We start from the raw sequence: 20,252 nt of genomic DNA, 5'->3' as shown, positions 1-20,252 counted from the left end.
TGTGTCCATTTCCTTCATTTTTAGATTGATTTGATGGAAGTGTTTAATCTATTTAACATAAAGAGATCCAGAGGGGGGAGAAAACTAAACAGTGTACTAATGATTAACTCTGCCATTTCTTTTGGTCGCCACCTTCCTGTAGCAATGTTTCAGGGGGAAGCAGGAGCAAAACTATGCACAGCACTGAACTGAGAATTGACTGAGAATTTCTCATGCCATTAAGTCGATCAAATCATTTGCTTTCATGGACCACAAAAGCCCATTTGCCATTAGTTTTTATGGCTTTCAGCAGTGAACCACAATCTGTCCCCAATTACATGCTTTTAAATCTCTCACCAACAATGCTGATGCCTCCATTTTATCAGCCACTTTGGAAGCTGACTTAGAGTAATTTAATTAGCTTCCAAATTGCAAATTTGGACCCTACTTCATTCAGCTCTCCCACTCTATATTTCCAAATAATCTGCAAAATTGTGTTGACTATTTTTGTTTAAAGCCGGTTTTTAATAAACTTATTGTTTTTTAATTCCGTACCCATTCATCAACTCAGATACTATTGTTTTGGTACTTTATTGAAGTATTTCTGACAGTTGTGGTGTACACTGCATCTACTGTAAGTGGTATACTAAAACCCTGTGTCCCCTACAAAGAAGATTGGAGAACAATATTTTGAGAAGCAGAAGCAACACTTTTCCTTTTCACTATACCTACCATTTATTGCCATTGACATATTTGTCTGTTATGGGGAAGAAAAATGTCATGTAGGTTTTTCATGTCATTGGTGTAGTAGAAGGTGGAAGAGGTGAGAGGCAGAGGCATGGTAGGGCACGTTTGATGGTCATGGTAGAGAACAGGAGGGTAGGGGTATTGGATGAGGATCATGATGGAGTGGGAGAGGGAACGTGTGAGGTGTGGATGGAAGGAGAGGCATGTAGGTGACGGGGATGTGAGGGGTGTGGGTGTGATGGGGCCATGATATGAACAGGAATGCAAGCGAGGAATTAGGCCATTGTGGGAATGGGGAATGTGTTGGAGAGGATAAGGTATGATATTGGTGGAAGTGAGTGTGGATGGTGTGGGCAAGAAGAGAGAACTAGCAGGATGAAAAGGGAGGATGTTTGGGGACTGTCAGAATTGAGAAGTGGGTGAGGCCATGAAATGGGAGAGAAGTGGGATCTTCAGGGCTGAAGTGCAGAACAGACAGGAGCGAGGTTGCCCCTAAGCTGTGGGGGCCACACCATTGCTTGGAAGCCCCGCGTGTGCTGATCAGTTAGCTGATACATTGAGAGAGCTTGAGGTGATGGTTGAGTGAGGTGAAGATAGGAGGAGGAGGAGAGTGAGTGGTGGAGTTGGAGTTTAGGTGGAGAGGTAGAGAGATTTAGTGAGATTAGCAAATTTGCAATGTATTTTAACAATTCACAGCATCCTGTCAATATGACTTGTAAGTTGATCTAAAATGTGTGGCATTTAATAGCATGCTAAATGTTATTTGTTTTTACTGTTCTGTTGGCATCTTAGATCACTAACTTTTGAAGTGTCGCCTGTTCCTCGCTTTGCTTGATGGTGGTGGTTAGTTAAAATGGGATCACATTGGAAAATAATTTACCTTAGTCCTTGGCTTTGCTTCATATGTGCATGATCCAGCAAGGTCATGTTCTGTTGTACCAACTCCAATTTGTTACATGTGCTCATTGAATTGAATATTGAAATGATAAGGTCACTTTGATAATTTGATACAAATACATTGGCTCAAAATCTTGATGGTAACAAAAGATAAACAAACAGAAAATCAATGTTACTATCTTCAAGTCTAATAATTAGACTGATTTGGAGTGTCCTAGACGTATTTGTATTTCACTACAGACTGTAAAAGGTACTTTGCATGCTTCTTTTATCTAAAGAAGTTTTTGGACATTTTTGTCCCTAGTGACGCTCTCGCTCTTGCTGGCTCGTTTGAGCTAACTTGTGTGGGTATACCTGCTGTCATTGTTCGGATGTTCCAGATCAAATGAAGATATAAGCATTTAGGCCATGGGAAGAGTCTTTGTAGTTTATGACGAATGACGTGAACTGCATTTAGCAACCAATTAAGGAAAGTCACTGATTCTAAAAGCAGATGTGTGTTATTTTATCAGCTGTAAATGAAGAGCTTTGTGGTCATATTGACTGTGAATGAGGAGAGCAAAAGGCAATATGAAGTCCACATTGAGTTACTCTGAATTTTAAAATTTTTCAGCTAGAAACTCTTCCAGATGCAACATTACTGGAAAGAAGAGAGCTTCAGTGCAATAAATCAATTGTTCCGAAATCAAACAAGAGTTCACAAATACAGGCCTGTAATTTCAAATAAAATGAATTTACAAATGTCTTTTCACATTTAGTTCTAGACAATGAAAACCAAGAGAACTGCAGATGCTGTAAATCAGAAACAAAAATAGAAATTGTTGGAAAAGCTCAGCAGATTTGGCAGCACCTGGAGGGAAATCAGGACTGATGTTTTGGGTGAAGTGACCCTTCCTCAGAACTCTGAATTTGAGTTTTGAGGAAGGGTCACTTGGCCTAAAACATCAGCTCTGATTTATCTCCACAGGTGCTGCCAGACTTATTGAGCTTGTCCAAAAATTTCTATTTGTGACCCCCAAAAGTATCAAGAACATATTGTAGTAAATCTTTTTATACAAATGTGTTTGGGAAATTGCCAGAATTTCCATAGAGGCCAAGGTGTTTCTGACTTGTTAAGTTCATACTTGACAGCTCTCGAATCACAAGTTTTGCTACATGCATTCTATGTACATTAATTTTACAGTTCTTTAATCCTTTTAAGACATATTTGCTGTCTTTTCCACATCAATCCATATATCAATTGTGGATTTGCAAACCTGCTGAAACTGAACGTCTGAACTATATAGATGATTTTAGATTCTACATTTGCTACTCTCTTAGTTTCTTCATATTGTCCTGAAATCTAAAGTACAGGTGTTTTTTGTTTTTTGCATGTTAAACCTGAGATCTCCAAGTAATTTCTTGGCTTCTGTTAAGTTAGATTTTCATTTGAATTAAATTTTCCAGTTTGTTAATTCAATAGTAACAATAGTCATGCAATTTTAACAAAAAAAATTCCTTTTAAAAGGCCCCTGCCAAACTTTTTAAAAAAAAGTAGTGCATTTTATCAAGCTTCTCCCACTTCCTCAGGATGACTGACTGGCAAATAGGTATTTATAAAAATATATCCGTACAAATGCATCACACCAATCTATGCAATTGAAATGTAAATTTTGAGTCTGGACTAGGTGCTTTCATGGATTCTTGCTTGCTGTTCCATCTGCAAAACTGTCAACTCCACTGAGATAACAAAGTGTGGCTGGATGAACACTGCAGGCCAAGCAGCATCTTAGGAGCACAAAAGCTGACGCTTCGGGGCCTGGAATCCAAGCGGAGGCTTGCGGACCACTTTGCAGAACATCTACGCTTGGTTTGCAATAAACAACTGCACCTCCCAGTCACGAATCATTTCAACTCTCTTTCCCCACCCCCCCCCCGCCCCATTCCTTGGACTACATTTCCATCCTAGGCCTCCTGCAGTGCCATAATGATGCCACCCGTAGGTTGCAGGAATAGCAACTCTTATTCTGCTTGGGAACCCCGCAGCCCAATGACATCTATGTGGATTTCACCAGCTTCAAAATCACCCCTCCCCCAACTGCATCCCAAAACCAGCCCAGCTTGTCCCCGCCTCCCTAACCTGTTCCTCCTCTCACCTATCCCTTGCTCCCACCTCAAGCCGCACCTCCATTTCCTACCTACTAACCTCATCCCACCCCCTTGACCTGTCCGTCCTCTCCAGACTGACCTATCCGTTCCCTACCTCCCCACCCATACTCTCCTCTGCACCTATCTTCTCCTCTATCCATCTTCACTCTGCCTCTCCCTATTTATTTCAGAATCCTCTCCCCATCCCCCTTTTCTCATGAGGGGTCTACGCCCGAAATGTCAGCTTTTGTGCTCCTAAGATGCTACTTGGCCTGTTGTGTTCATCCAGCCCTACACTTTCTTTTGTTTTCTTGGATTCTTCAGCATCTGCAGTTCCCATTAACTCCATTGAGAAATTAGATAAGTCAGAATAATGAATCCTATTTGTGATTTTTTTTTGCACATTCTGCCACAGGCACTGGCAGATTCTTGGAAGACTTGCTTGGCAAACATATCATGGAGACTGATATTTTAAATAATAAGCTGGAAGAGCAGAAGTAAGCCATTCTTCTCATTGGTCTGATCTGATTGTCCTAAACTCGACTTTAGTGCCTTTTCCCTACAATCCTTGCTTAAACTGTTTTTTTACTATCTCCACTTTGAATATACTTTACCCAAATTTGTAGCCCTCTGCAGTAATGATTTATACCGATCCTGGATGCTAGCTTGTTGTGAAGCATACATCAAGAACACCCCCCCCCCCACCCCAGTCCTACTGTACTGCAGCTTTCGGTAGTCTTCTCCCTTTAAGTAATATTCAGATCTTCTATGAGAGTCATAGGGATATACAGCATGGAAACAGACCCTTGGTTCAACTTATCTATGTTGACCAAATATTGTAAATTTAATATAGTCATATTTGCCAACATCTGGCTCATATCCCTTTTCAAACCTTCCTGGTCATATACTGATCCAGATGCCTTTTAAATGTTGTAATTTTACCAGCCTCCACCACTTCCTCTGGTATGCCATTCCACAATGTACCCCCCTCTGCGTGAGAAAGTTGCCCCATAGGTCTTTTTTAAAATCCTTCCCCTTGTAACTTAAACCTATGCCTTCTAATTTTGGACTCTTTCTCCCCCCCCCCCCAAAATCCCGGGGAAAGGTTTTTGTCTATTTACCCTAACCATGCCTTTAGTCCCGTTAGTACTCTGTAGTTTTTTTTGTGATTAATATTTTAGTTTTTCTTTAGTGACAATTTTTTATTTCCACTTCCCCCTCGAGCTCTTTAATAATGTAATAATTTGGGGATGTTAATGTCCTGTATTGTGAAGACTGATGCAAAGCATTTATTCAACCTGTCTGCCATTTCCTAGATCCCCATTATTAGTCTCCCAGCCTTGTTCTTTAACTGGCCTCTTCCTTGAATTTTTTTTAGAAATTATGCCTTTTCAGGAGCTAACCATAGCAAGTCTTGATGAGCATATTTGAGTTGCAGCCAGCTGCAGATGACCTATATGTTGATTGGCACTGCGAGCTGAATTTCTGTTAGTGCTGTGAATAAGAAGCTGCATTTCTTTTTCACATATGAACTACCGCTCAACAAGTCCCTTCAAAGATGTATCAGATAAATTGGAGATTGATATTAACATGAGAGCTTGGCAATGTTAATGCCACAAATAAACTTATGGTAATTATAGGATTATGTTGTATGGTGGAAACAATCTTGCTTTTACAGTCAACTGAATGTGTACATGAATCGAACATTAATAGTGTTAACACATTTCAATTTTTGAACTTTTGTTTTTTTTCTTAGAATGGAATTAATTGTTTTATTTAGGAGATTAAAATTACTGGGATTGAAGGAGGAGGCGTGAAGGCCAGGGAAGAAAGGAAAGCAGTGTTCGGATTATTTGTCGATTCAGGTGGGACAGGGCTGAAAACCAATAATACAGTCTCAATGACTGTCCTGTTAAAATTCAGCAATTTGATTGAGACCAGGAATCAAAGCTGCAGTCTGTTTTTTCCTGCTTTGTCTTGTGCTTTGCCTGTACTTGTGAGGTATGAAGAAGACTTGTTTGTTACTTAGAGGATGCCTGTGCAAGGATCGAAGAATCTGTTGCATCTGAATGGATTCTGGTCAACAAACATTGATAACGAATTATCTAGCAAATTAATTAAGTGACCTACCAAAAGCTCCTGTCTGTACATGACCATTAATGCCTCTTCTGAACACATGAGAATGCAGCCTTTAACTCTTCTTCTCTGAAACAATCTTTATAACTTATTTCTTTGAGCAGTGTTTTGGCCATTTGCTGGAGGCTTATTATCTTGTATAATACAATAGTATTACAACATATTTTATGATGTAATTCTCCTGTGAAGTCTCTTGAAATGTTTCATAATATTAGTGTTGCAATAAGAATACTTTACTTTTTTTTTGTTGGCCATTATTGGTGACATCTTTCCATTTACTTATGATGTACACACAGTAAATCTAAACTGTTGGGGATGGGATAGCTTTATCTGGGGCACTTCTGTGGTTTGAAGAGACCACTCTGAAAGGCAAGTTCTGCGAATAAACTGATTACCAGGTTGCTAGTACAGCTTTTCAAATGCTTCGTTTAGAGCTAAATTTTTGATAATCACGTTTTGAATTACAAAAGGATCTTCATCAAAAGTGGTATTACACAAGGCCTTATTTATGGAAGGATTATTTTTTGAAGGTGTTGCTTTTTAAGGTATCAGGTGTGTAAAATATATAACTTGGTTGTGTGCCTACTTATAAAAATGTGTCTGCATGTGTTTATTTAGTGGACTGACACAAGGAACCATTTAAAAAAAAAGTTACAGCACACATAGGGCATTCAGCTCATTGTCTACGCTGGCTAATTAAACTAGCCAACTATTCCACTATCTTGAGGGCTCTGCTGTTTCAGGTGCAAGTTCCTTTCAAATGCCTCAACCAACAAATTGAACAGTGAATTCCACACACTCACCACTCCTTGAAGAAAAAACTTTTGGTTCCCTCTCCCGACTCCTCTTCTATTGATGATCTTAAATCTGTATACCCAGGCAAATGACCTCTTTTCTAGGGGGAATTGGTAGCTTATATGCGCAAGACATGCCCCTTGTTATTTTTTTGCACCGCAATTAATTCTCCTTCTCAGCCTTCTCTTCTGAAGCAAAACAATCTTATCCTATCCAATCTTTCTTCACCTGCCATGTTCATGCCCTTGCAAATCTCCACTGTGTCTACAGCAGTGATGTCCTGGCAACCAGAACTGTACACACAATTCCAGAAATGGCCGAATCAGTGACTTTATTTATTATTCAGTGCCTTGCCTAATTATGGAGTGCATTTTGTATGCTGCTTTCACCACTTTTTATCTGTCCTGCTACCTTCAGTGATTGTTGGATATGCATTCTAAGACTGCTCACTTCCTCTACTTCTCTGAAAACAGTACATTTTGTTGTATCTTCTCTTGGTTTGTTTGTCCTTTTCTAAATGTGTAACCTTGCACCTTGTACTTCATTTGCCACCTTTCTGCCACTCAACCAAATCTGTGTTGTGGTTCAGTTTTGTCCAAGTGATTTGTCTTATGTAAGCTAGAGATTGTGAATGTTGACTGTTGAACTGTACAGGGACTAAGTCGTCGTGACCAATTCCATGTGCAATTCCCATTAGTAGTTTGAACAAATATATAGGTTAGGCAGTCTACAGAAGCCCTTTTTTTTGTAAAAGTGACTGAATAACCAAGAAAGTGTCAACATCAAGTGTGTTTTTTGGCATGTTTGGTGCTGTATTTGGCTGTATCCAAAAATACTTTGAAATTATTATTTTAAAATATATTTCAAGAAGTGTGCAGGATCCATATTGCATTCTCAGTATATTTTCAGTTTAGAAAGCATGTTGTTGCTGATAGCTGTTCTTTCAATGATTAACTTTAATTTAGTATTTCTAGCTGTAGTTATTTCCTGTGGCTAATGAAACTTCATATCCGTCAACGATTTGAAACATAGTTCCAATTCCAGCCAATTTGAGGACAGCATTATATTGTGGGATATAAACACGAGGAATTGAGCAGGCAGTGCCAGAACTTATTCCACATTAATTTTTTATGACAAGTTTAAGGGATAATTTTAATCTTAATCCCATCAAATCCTTTGAATCCAATCTCTAGAGTTGAAAGAGTACCATTCAGTCTTATTGCTTCACCTTTTCATTAACTGTAAGTTCCCCAGAGAATTTGGAAAAAGGCATTTGTTACAGAAGATGACTTGTTCCAAATTGAGTTTTTTCCGAAAATTCCGAACGAAGTTTTTGCATTTGCATGAGAGTTACATTACCATATATTTGATTTGAGTTCTATTCCAGAAATCTACTGTTAGCACACACCCTCGCATTAATTTTAAACTTAATTCTCTGACCATGGTATCAAGTGTACCTGAAGTGCACTTGATGTGAGCATGTGCAAGACATAAAAATTGCATGTTTTAGATCATTACAATGTTTTCTTTTCTCCTGTAAGAGCTGAAGTATATAATGGAAGTATGTCCAGACTTCTTGGTTAATGAAAATGATCCAAACCATTGACCATCTTGATAGCAAACTGTACAGCACAGGAATGGGCCCTTCGGCCCACAGTGATTTTCCACTGTGGCCAATTATTAGACTGCTTACTCCACTTCCTCTGGTGAGTGAACAGAAATATCCTCCAATTCAATATTGAGAAGATTGAAATCATTGTACAGCTTATGCTTGTCAGAAGCCATATCCATTCATACGCAAGGATCTATTCTGTGCAAACAAAAGGAAGCTGTTTGAGCTTTGCACTAGTGTGGGATCATTCTCCATGGCACTGACTCAGGCATTTGGATTCAAGTCGTTGATCAAGAGCCATCCTTCTTGGTGTAAATTAATGTGTGCAAGGTGAACATCTTCAGTTTTAACACAATTCAGAATTCAAGTTGCTGGTTTTGGTTCTCTCTCTTTCCTCCCTCCCCCCCCCCCCCCCCCCCAAAAAAAAAATAAAAGGCCACTGGCCACCTGCAAAATCTGTACCCTTACTACTGGCCTCAACCTCCCCTCGGCAACTGTCGAAGGTTAAGCCAGTCTGTTTAGGACATTGTTTCATTTAGGCCCGAGATCAATTTATGAACACTTTACACCATCGCTGAGACCAACTACTTTTACCTCCTTAGATTTGCCTATTCCAATATATTTGGATTATTAACCCATATTTTAACTTTTGTAAACTTCACACCATCCAAAACTGGTGGCCTACCCGGGCTGTTGGTCCAGCAATATCTTGATTTTAAAATCTGCATTTTTGTTTTCAAAATTTTCCATGGCTTTGCTCCTCTCTTTTTTTAAGTGTCCTCCAACCTAATGGTGCTTTGAGATAGCTTTGCCGCTCTCATTCTGGTCTTTTGAGCATCTCCAATTTTAATTGCTGCACTGTTGCAGCAGTGTCTTCCATTGTCTTGGTTTTAAGATGTAGATGTGCTTCTTTGCGTCTGTCTTGCTGTCTTTCTTTCTCTCCTTCATTAAGGCATTCCTTAAAATACCATATTTTTGACTAAGCTCTTGATATAATCTATCATCCTATGTAACAGTGAATACTTTTTGATGCAGTTGGAATATTTCTGGTGTTGCATAAATATAATTGGAAATTTTCATTGGCACTGATATGACTGTGAGCAAAGCTTTGCTTTTGCTTTGAAATATGCTTCTACAGAGTCCTGCCTTGGTCACTTCAAAATAAGCCTTTCAGTTGTAACAAATCTGAAATTTGAAACATTGTGTAGAATAAGAACACGTGCCGTTCTTACCTATGTTGATATGAAAACAACTTTACAGATTGTTATATTGCTTCTAGTGAATCTTTCCTGAGTGTAACATTACTGATGTTTGTTTTAAGCAATGGCCACACTTATGGTTACTACACGGTAAATTATTAGATTCCCTACAGTGTGGAAACAGGCCCTTCGGCCCAACAAGTCCACGACGCCCCTTGAGCGTCCCACCCACGCCTATCCTCCTATAACCCACACGCCCCTGAACACTATGGGCAATTGAGCTTGGCCAATTCACCTAGCCTGCACATCTTTGGACTGTGGGAAGAAACTGGAGCACCCGGAGGAAACCCACGCAGACATGGGGAGAATGTGCAAACTCCACATACGGTTACCCAATGCTGGAATCAAACCCGAGTCCCTGGTGCTGTGAGGCTGCAGTGCTAACCACTGAGCCACCATGCCGCCTTTTACTTAGCTTTCTCTGTCAGATAACTTCGGTTCATTTTAGAGTCATTTGTTATTATTTCACCTCAAAAATCTTGACTCTTTGTTTATCTTGTGGCTCTGTTTCCACATAGTTAGATAATTCTAATGGTTTTGGATCAAGAGTTTGCTGTCTTAAATACTTGTATCATGATTGATAGGATGTGTGTACCATTTAATACAATTTGTTTTGGTAATAATTGAGAGGTTTGACTTACAAAATACTCACAGTATTTGCATTTTCATTGCTTCATCAGTTGCATGTGCCACTGCTTGGGCCTAGTTTTCTTGCTGGTTAGGATTTGAGATATAACGTGAATTAGGGCAGATTTTATACAAGGGACAGTCATCCTCAACCATGCACATTTTGCTTGTTTCAGAGGTAGTAGGAACTGCAGATGCTGGAGAATCTGAGATAAGGTGTAGACCTGGATGAACGCAGCAAGCCAAGCAGCATCAGAGGAGCAGGAAGGCAGAGATGGGGGAGGGAAAGGGGGATTTGAAATAAATAGACAGGGGCTGGTGGATAGAAGATGGATAGAGGAGAAGTTAGATGGAGAGGAGACAGATCGGTCCAAGAGGTGGGGATGGATCCAGTAGGGGTGAGTGTAGGTAGGGAGGAAGTAGGTCTGTCCATGGAGATGGGACAGGTCAAGGGGGTGGGGCTTGACGTGGGAGGAGGGGACGAGCTGGTCTGGTTTTGGGATGCAGTTGGGGGAGGGGAGATTTTGAAGCTTGTGAAGTCCACATGGGAACCCTGCTGCCCAATGGTATCAAAGCAGAATGAGTTGCTGTTCCTGCAACCTTTGGGTAGCATTGTTGTGGCAATGCAGGAAGCCCAGGTTGGACATGTCCTCTGCAGAATGAGTGGGGGAATTGAAATAGTTCATGACTGGGAGGTGCAGTTGTTTGGTGCGACCCGAGCATAGGTGTTCTGCAAAGTGGTCCTCAAGACTCTGCCTGGTTTCCCTGATGTAGAGGAAGCCACAATGGGAACAGCGGATGCAGTATACCACATTAGCAGATGAACATGTGCTTGATGTGGAAAGCCCTCTTGTGGCCTGGGATGGAGGCGAGGGGGCAAGTGTAGCACTTCCTGCGGTTGCACGGGAAACTGCCAGATGAGGTGGGGCTGGAGGGGAGTGTGGAACAGACAAGGGAGTCACGGAGAGCGTTCCCTCTGGAAGGCACACAAGGGTGGGGAGGGGAAAATGTCTTTGGGGTCAGATTGCGGATGGCAGAAGTGGCGGAGAATGATGCATTGAATCTGGAGGTTGGTGCATGAGGACAAGAGGGATTCTGTTTTGGTTGTTATTGCAGGGCGGGGTTGTGAGAGATGAGTTGCGGGAAATGCGGCAGACATGGTTGAGAATGCCCTCGACCACTGTGGGGGGGAAGTGGGCGATGTTGCAGTCTTTGAAAACGAGGACATCTGAGATGTGCGGGAGTGGAATGCCTCATCCTGGGATCAGATACGGTGCAGGTGAAGGATTTGGCAATAGGGGATGGCATTTTCACAGGAAGGTGGGTGGGAGAAGGTATATTCTAGGTAGCTATGGGAGTCGGTGGGCTTGAAATGGATATTGGTTTCTCAGTGGTTGCTAGAGATGGAGAGGTCCAGGAAGGAGAGGGAGGTATTAGAGATGTTCCAGGTGAACTTAAGGTTGGGGTGGAAGATGTTGAAGTGGATGAACTGTTCGAGCTCCTCGTGGGAGCACGAGGCGGTGCCGATACAGTCATCGATGTAACGGAGGACAAGGTGGGGGATAGGGCCAGTGTAGGTACAGAAGATGGGTTGTTCCACATAATCTACAAAGAGACAGGCATAGCTTGGGCCCATGCAGGTACCCCTGGCCACCCCCTTTTGTCTGTAGGAAGTGGGAGGAATTGAAAGAGAAGTTGTTGAGGGTGTGGACGAGTTCGGCTAAGTGGATGAAGGAGTCACTGGAGAGGGACTATCGGGCCTGTGGGACAGGAAGAAGCAGAGGGCCTTTAGGCCATCTGCATTGGGAATGCAGGTGTATAGGGACTGGATGTCCATGGTAAAGGTAAGGTGCTGGGGCCCAGGGAATTGGAAGTTCTGGAGGAGGTGGAGGGTGTGGTGGTGTCACAGACATAGGTAGGGAGCTCCTGGACCATGGAGGAGAATATGGAGTGGAGATAGGTAGAGGCAGGAGCAGGTGGAGACAATGGGTTGACCAGGGCAGGCAGGTTTGTGGATTTTGGGAAGGAGATAGAAGCGGGCAGTGTAGGGTTGGGGAACGATGACGGAGGTGGTGGGTGGGAGGTCACCTGAGGTGATGTGGTTGTGGATGGTTTGGGAGATGATGGTTTGGTGGTGAGGGCTGGGGTTATCGTCAAGGGGTCAGTAGGAGGAGGTTTTGGAGTGTTGGCATCTGGCCTTGATGATGTAGAGCACTTCACAAGCTTCAAAATCTCCACCAGCCCCCTCACCACATCCCAAAACCAGCCCAGCTTGTCTCTGTCTTCCTAACCTGTCCTTCCTATCCCCTCCTCCCACCTGAAGCCCCACCCCCATCTCCTACCCCCTAACCTCATCCTGCTCCCTGGACTGATCTATCTCCTCCCTACCTCCCCACCTACACTCACCTTTACTGGCTCCATCCCTGCCTCTTTGACTGGTCTGTTTCCACTCCACCTATCTTCTCTATCCATCTTCTGTCCCCCTCCCCCATTTCTGAAGAAGGGTCGATACCTGAAATGCCACCTTTTGTGCTTAAGTTGCTGCTTGGCTTGTGTTCATCCAGGTCCACACTCTGTTATCTCGGATTCTCCAGCTCCTGCAGTTCCCATTATCTCTCATGTTGCTTGTCTCAGGTTCGCTAGTTTCAGTTTAGTGGTAAACTTGGGCTGTTCAAATAGTGACTCTGAAGAGAAAACAAAATTAGCTTCTCTGTTGAACCCTTCAGGACTGTAAGATATCCTAATGTACTCACAAAGCCTGTGAAGCAGTATTCAAATGTAGTCAGTTTCTTGCTGACATTGTGATAATAACCAGATACTTTTAGTCACACTTGAGAGAGAAATATTGTGCACATAACCTCACCTGCTGTTCTTCCAAATTGTGCAGTGGGGTCTGTACGTTCACCTAAATGGGCATTGTTTTAGCATCCCTGCCAAACGTTAACACTTGTGGCAGTACAGCTCCACCTCTAGTGCACTGGAAAGTCAAGCATAATTGTTTATGTGCTCAAGTGGGAAAAATACAATAAAAATGAGTATGGTTTGCAATGCTTTAAGCACTTATCCACCTTCGCCTTCAAACATGCAGTGTTCTTTGCCTCGGCCATGCGATGACAATTTTTTTTCTTTTGGCTCCAGCAATTATCATGTAAAACCGTTCTCCTCACTGCTGGCCAAGCAATTTGTAAATTTACAGTACTGTCTAACCATGAGTGACTTGATACCAAGGTAGCATTTGTCTGACTATTCAGAAGATTCAGCAAAATTGAAGCCAGCGAAAATCTAGGAAATTGCAGTGGCTCACCCCACCTACTTGACTACTGGGGATTAGCAAAAAAAATTCAATCAATTAAAAAAAAAGTTCCCTTGCATCAATTAATGCTGGTGTAAGTGAGAGCAGAGGTGGACTCAGCACAAACTCTGGGCTGCATTGCTTCCAACCTTTGCATGCTTAACACTTTTTGTTTGCTATCCATTGGCTAACTGTGCACATGATGTTACGGTGCTTCTCTCATACATTTGAATTTTTCCTTGTTTTTTTTGAGATACTTGGTTGAATACTTTTCTGTCCATCTGTGTAATAGCTAGAGTATGCCTTGGTCAATCTAGTTAAATTTTTCAAACTTGATGTGCTTTTTAATAAATGTGTACTGACTGTTCTTAGTTAATCCAAACAGCTCTAACTGCTTGTGGATTTTACTTTGAAATGTGGATTTTAAGTTTGACCACAACTGATGGTAGAGTTGATTAAAGAATGTTGTTCTTCAGCACAGCTCCACAACTTACATTTTTAAGAAGAATGCAAAGATTTTTGTTTAGATCCTCTGCCACATTCTATCTGACATCTTGGAACTGCCCACAGTGCATGCTTTCAGCTTTGAAGACCTGTCTATCTTGTTTGCTATTGCATTTCAGAACCATTTCCTTTCCATAAGTACCATTTGCTCTCCTTCAGGCTGTGTTTTGGATTCCAGTGTCATCTGGAAATGCTGAAAATTTATTCCGTAAATGATTTCCATGTCACCATTGTCCCTAATAGATTCCACTCATTCCAGAGTGCTCAATCTTTTCGTTTAAATGTCTTACTGGTCATATGGAGACCTCAGTAATTCCTCCTTTTATCATCTGCTAATTTTCTCTTCGAAACTTTCTAATCTTTTCCCACTGTAGCTTTACAATACTACTTGAATCTCTCTGGCCCAAATTTTATCATGTGCTTTCTTTTAAAGTACAAAATGTTGAACTTTTTGTATCGAAATTTGATTTCTTTTGTTATTTGTGCCTCACAGTATAAGCTTTCTCATAACAGATCTGACACCTCCTTAAACAAGTCAATTTGGATTGCACTCTTTTACCTTTACGGATTTCAGTGTCTTTTTTTTTTAAATTTCACTCCTCATTAACCTTTTCTGTAATGTCAATGAACCTGACTCTGTTTTGTGGTCACTGCTTCCTAGTTATTAAAATGATTGCACATCTGTGACTGTCCTAGTTAATTTCCCAGAACTGACTCAGGCTAGGCTTTCTGTGCTTGTTGAATTAAAAACAGCCAAACTTGTAAGCCGTCCTGGTAAATTTTAAAACATCATTCCTGCTTTGATCATGTGTTACATTTGCTTCAGTGAGATACTTAAAATTGTACTAGATCCTATTTACCTTTTGGTTAACGTTAAAAGAAATTCAGAAATAACGAAAAATATACAACAAGTTCTCAGTAAATAAATTGATAAGACATTTCATGTGTAGGCTTTTAGCTATTTTTAGATATGTGCAAATAAACAGTTGCTTCTGTTTTTGCTGAGTTATAAAAAGAGTTGCAGAATGTTCCATTTGCTCAGTCTAAACATCAACTAGTGAAATCTGTATTGCATCATACAAGTGTGGCTGTGCATGTGCATACACACAGCTCAATGGTGTGGGTTGTATAGTTCTATTAAATAATGTACAGTTCCAACATCAGAAGGGGAACATACCTTGATTTTTGCCAACCTATAAAACTTTGCCAACTTGACCCTAGGGTTTGTTTCTTTAAATGCGTAGTTTTTCTTACCGTATTGTCTCCACAGTGTGCTTAACACAGCCCTGCAGTTTACCTCCATGCCATTGTTTGTCATTTTTCAACTATTTATTCCTTCCTCAAACACTGTCACAAAATAACCATTCATTGCTTGGATTGTAGGATTGTATTCAGGAGTCATTGCATTAAAATAAGTTACTTTGTGCAAAGAACTGCAGAACATTTGTCGTGTAAACCCAGCTCTGTTTTTAATTGAAAGGTTTGGGAGATGCCCAGGGCCAGCTCACCCCCTTAGGAATTTTAGCATAACTCAATAAGTGTAATTTTGAAGTTGAGACTGCTGTTATCTGTCACCATGAAAAGTGCTTTCACTTTGCCACCAGCCTCCATCAAAACATAGTGGTATCATCATGGGACTAGCAAGCCTGAATCCCTGGCCATTTGTCTGGGGATATGGTTTAGAATCCCACCATGGCAGATGGTAAAATTTAAATTTGTTAAAATGTGTAATTAGAAAAAAATGCTGGCCTAATGACGACTGTGTAACCATTGTTGACTTTTGTAAAACCCACCTGTTTGATACAAATCCTTCACGGAAGGAAATCTTTGCTGTGCATGTACACAAAACAGATATGTGGTTGACTGTTAATTGACTGGGCTTAGGGATGGGCAATTAATGCGTGCTCAGCCAGTGATATGCACATCCTATATGCAAAAAAAATTGATAAACTCACTCCTGTTGTTGTGACACAGCAATGTCCCATATTGAAGAGAAGAAAAATGAAAATGGAGCCATTGCAGTGCAAATGACAGCAGAACTGTTTTGTTTTGGGGAAAAAAAAATCTAAATGTTAATGAAAAATAACTGGGGGAAAAAAACAGGTGTAACCTCAAATTGTCAGTTTATTGGGAAGATGCTTGTTTGTCCATACATTTTAGGTTTGCTTTGATTATCTGATATTTAGCCTTTATTATACTTGTTATCTGGTTATTACTGGAGGCCACTGAACATCTGAAGTTGATTTTGGAACTGCAAGCTGATGGTTACTATTTCCTTCTGACGTATGCAGTGTTCTTGCTTTTTGCTGGAAGAATCAGTTCAGTTGAGATGAATTTTTAACATTGATGTCCTACTTCATTGCATTTACTTGTCAAACAAGTTTTTTTTTAAATTGTCTTCCCCCACCCACCAGATCCACTGTGGTAATATGTTTCACTTTTGGTGTACTCTGAAATAATAGGTGAAATCTTCTAGTGGACTGCAATGTGTAAATGGGCTTTCTTTACCAAAGTAAGAAAGTGATGGTGCTGGGAATAGAGTACTTCATAATTAAGGCAGCAGTTGTCACTATAATCAACACCCAGGACAAAAGCAACACCGTTAAATGTAAAGATAATAAAATGTGAGGCTGGATGAACACAGCAGGCCCAGCAGCTTCTCAGGAGCACAAAAGCTGACGTTTCGGGCCTAGACCCTTCATCAGAGAGGGGGATGGGGAGAGAGAACTGGAATAAATAGGGAGAGAGGGGGAGGCGGACTGAAGATGGAGAGAAAAGAAGATAGGTGGAGGGGAGGGGATAGGTCAGTCCAGGGAAGACGGACAGGTCAAGGAGGTGGGATGAGGTTAGTAGGTAGGAGATGGAGGTGCGGCTTGGGGTGGGAGGAAGGGATGGGTGAGAGGAAGAACAGGTTAGGGAGGCAGAGACAGGTTGGACTGGTTTTGGGATGCAGTGGGGGGAGGGGACGAACTGGGCTGGTTTTGGGATGCGGTGGGGGAAGGGGAGATTTTGAAGCTGGTAAAGTCCACGTTGATACCATTGGGCTGCAGGGTTCCCAAGCGGAATATGAGTTGCTGTTCCTGCAACCTTCGGGTGGCATCATTGTGTCACTGCAGGAGGCCCATGATGGACATGTCATCTAAAGAATGGGAGGGGGAGTGGAAATGGTTTGCGACTGGGAGGTGCAGTTGTTTATTGCGAACCGAGCAGAGGTGTTCTACAAAGCGGTCCCCAAGCCTCCGCTTGGTTTCCCCAATGTACAGGAAGCCACACTGGGTACAGTGGTTGCAGTATACCATATTGGCAGATGTGCAGGTGAACCTCTGCTTAATATGGAAAGTCGAGGTTCACCTGCACATCTGCCAATATGGTATATTGCAACCACTGTACCCAGTGTGGCTTCCTGTACATTGGGGAAACCAAGCGGAGGCTTGGGGACCGCTTTGTAGAACACCTCTGCTCGGTTCGCAATAAACAACTGCACCTCCCAGTCGCAAACCATTTCCACTCCCCCTCCCATTCTTTAGATGACATGTCCATCATGGGCTTCCTGCAGTGCCACAATGATGCCACCCGAAGGTTGCAGGAACAGCAACTCATATTCCGCTTGGGAACCCTGCAGCCCAATGGTATCAATGTGGACTTCACCAGCTTCAAAATCTCCCCTTCCCCCACCACATCCCAAAACCAGCCCAGTTCGTCCCCTCCCCCCACTGCACCACACAACCAGCCTAGCTCTTCCCCTCCACCCACTGCATCCCAAAACCAGTCCAACCTGTCTCTGCCTCCCTAACCTGTTCTTCCTCTCACCCATCCCTTCCTCCCACCCCAAGCCGCACCTCCATCTCCTACCTACTAACCTCATCCCACCTCCTTGACCTGTCCGTCTTCCCTGACCTATCCCTTCCCTACCTCCCCACCTATACTCTCCTCCCCACCTATCATCTTTTCTCTATCTTCGATCCGCCTCCCCATCCCCCTCTCTGATGAAGGGTCTAGGCCCGAAACGTCAGCTTTTGTGCTCCTGAGATGCTGCTGGGCCTGCTGTGTTCATCCAGCCTCCCATTTTATTATCTTGGATTCTCCAGCATCTGCAGTTCCCATTATCACCGTTAAATGTAAACTTGGGTACTGAGCAATGCCCTTCAATCCCAAATTCAGATAAATTAACTTAGGGTAGGATATGTTTTTAACTTCTCCTCTCATGCCACATACACATTCACTTGCCTGTGTGACATTGCCACTCCCTATCAAGTTGATGTTATTTTTATATTGTATGTGCTTGAGGAATAATTGCATGTGCATTGGGTTGTATGAACACTTAATCAATTTGTCCTTCTGGTGGCCTTTGTTTTTGGATGAATGTTCAGACATTTAAAATGTCTACTTAAGCAGGTAGACTTCAGTAAATATTTTGAACGCTACAAAATGTCTTACTGAATTTTTCTCTGCTTTGTTTCAGCTGCTGTTTGTGTTGCTTGGTGACATTACAGCTCAAGTAGAACCTGCTGCAAAGGCTGCTGTGCCCCTTTCTGGTAAATACCGTCACTATGATCGTGCAACAGGGAAAGAAATTTACTGTAATAAGTGCCCTGCGGGAACCCATGTGTCTCAACATTGCACATCAACATCGTTGCGTGTCTGTAGCTCCTGTAAAAATGGCACTTACACTAAGCATGAGAATGGCATTGATCAATGTCACACCTGCAGGCCTTGCGTGGCCCCAATGATTCAGAAATTCCCCTGTACTGCCTTCTCTGACCGTGAGTGCACTTGCCCACCTGGAACTTTTCTGTCCAACAAGATCTGTGTAGCTTATACAGTTTGTGCAATTGGTTGGCGCGTGAGGAAGAAGGGAAGCGAGACAGAAGATGTCAAGTGTAAACAATGCCCTCGTGGCACTTTCTCCAATGTGCCTTCTAGTCCGAGGTGCAAACCACTCACCAATTGTTCAGAGCATGATCTGGTGATCTTACAACGAGGAAACCAGCGAAGGGATAACATCTGTGGCTTGCCAAGCACAAGTCAAAGTACGACTAACTCTTCAAGCACAGAACCAACTCGCCGCAACAATGGAGTTCTTCCTGATGCCTCCACTCCATCAGGTAATTATTTATGATTTGTAAGCACAATGCTAATGATTGAGACTGAAGGACAGTCCCATGTGGGTTTAATGCGATTTGCCCTGTGATAATGAGGTCTTGAAGTGTTGCTGAACAGAGATTTTGGAATGAAGATTCGTAGTTCCTTGAAAGTGCAACCTCGGTTAGATACGATACTGAAGAAGGCAATTGGTATGCTTGACATTATTGGTCAATGCGTTGAGCGTAGGGGTTGGGAGTTCATTTTGCGGCTGTGCTGAAATTGGTTAGGCCACTATTGAAACACTGCATGCAAGTCTGATCTCCCTAATACAGGAAAGATGTTGTGCAACTTGAAAGGGTAAGAAAAGATGTACAAGGATTCAGCCACAGTTGGACAGTTTGAGCAATAGGCAGAGGCTGAACAGGCTGGGGCTATTTTCCTTGGAGAGTTGGAGGCTGAGGGGTGACCTTGAGAGGTTTATAAAATCATGAGGGGCATGGATAGGGTAAATAGGCAAGGAGTTTTCCCAGGGCTCAGGGGAGTCCAAAACTAGAGGGCATTGGTTTCGGGTGAGAGGGGAAAGATTTAAAAGGGACCCGAGGGGCCTTTTTTTTTTAATGCAGAAGGTGGTCCGTTTATTGAATGAGCAGCCAGAGGAAGTGGTGGAAGCTGGTATACTTACAATATTTGAAGGCATCTGGATGGGTTTATGAATAGAAAGGCTTTAGAGAGACAAGGGCCAAATGCTGGCAAATAGGACTAGATTTAAGTAGTTTGTCTGATTGGCATGAATGAGTTGGACTAAAATGTCTGTTTTGGTGCTGTATATCTGTGTTCAGCATAATTACAGTACCCTGACTCTGTGACCAAAGATGTATATAACTGGCCCTGCAACAAGGCAAATTACTTTTCATGAAATGCTATCAAATATGTTTAATACCCTTACTTGAATTTTGCAATTTGCACTTTTTGACACTATAGTGAATAGTGAGTTTTGAGAAGATTTGTAGCTCAGCTTGAGGTTCTGGATGTGAGTTTGCTCGCTGAGCTGGAAGGTTCGTTTTCAGACGTTTCTAGGTAACATCATCAGTGAGCCTCCGACGAAGCGCTGATGTTATGTCCTGCTTTCTATTTATCTGGGTAGGTTTCCTTGGGTTGGTGATGTCATTTCCTGCGTTGGTGATGTCATTTC

At 42.1% G+C, this 20,252-nt stretch overlaps 1 protein-coding gene across 1 annotated transcript in view; it reads left to right on the top strand.

Annotated features, from left to right (window-relative positions):
- The window catches only part of tnfrsf21 (tumor necrosis factor receptor superfamily, member 21), a 73,249-nt gene that overhangs the window by 6,462 nt on the left and 46,535 nt on the right, over positions 1-20,252 (top strand). The window contains exon 2 of the mRNA XM_048531691.2: positions 18,438-19,080. Coding sequence (XP_048387648.2) covers positions 18,438-19,080 — 643 coding nt within the window. The remainder of the gene's footprint in view (positions 1-18,437; positions 19,081-20,252) is intronic.

Source organism: Stegostoma tigrinum, chromosome 4 (assembly GCF_030684315.1).
Source record: "Stegostoma tigrinum isolate sSteTig4 chromosome 4, sSteTig4.hap1, whole genome shotgun sequence".
Classification (NCBI taxonomy): domain Eukaryota; kingdom Metazoa; phylum Chordata; class Chondrichthyes; order Orectolobiformes; family Stegostomatidae; genus Stegostoma; species Stegostoma tigrinum.
The sequence above is the reverse complement of the archived record's forward strand: the minus strand, read 5'-3'. Positions and strand labels throughout refer to the sequence as shown.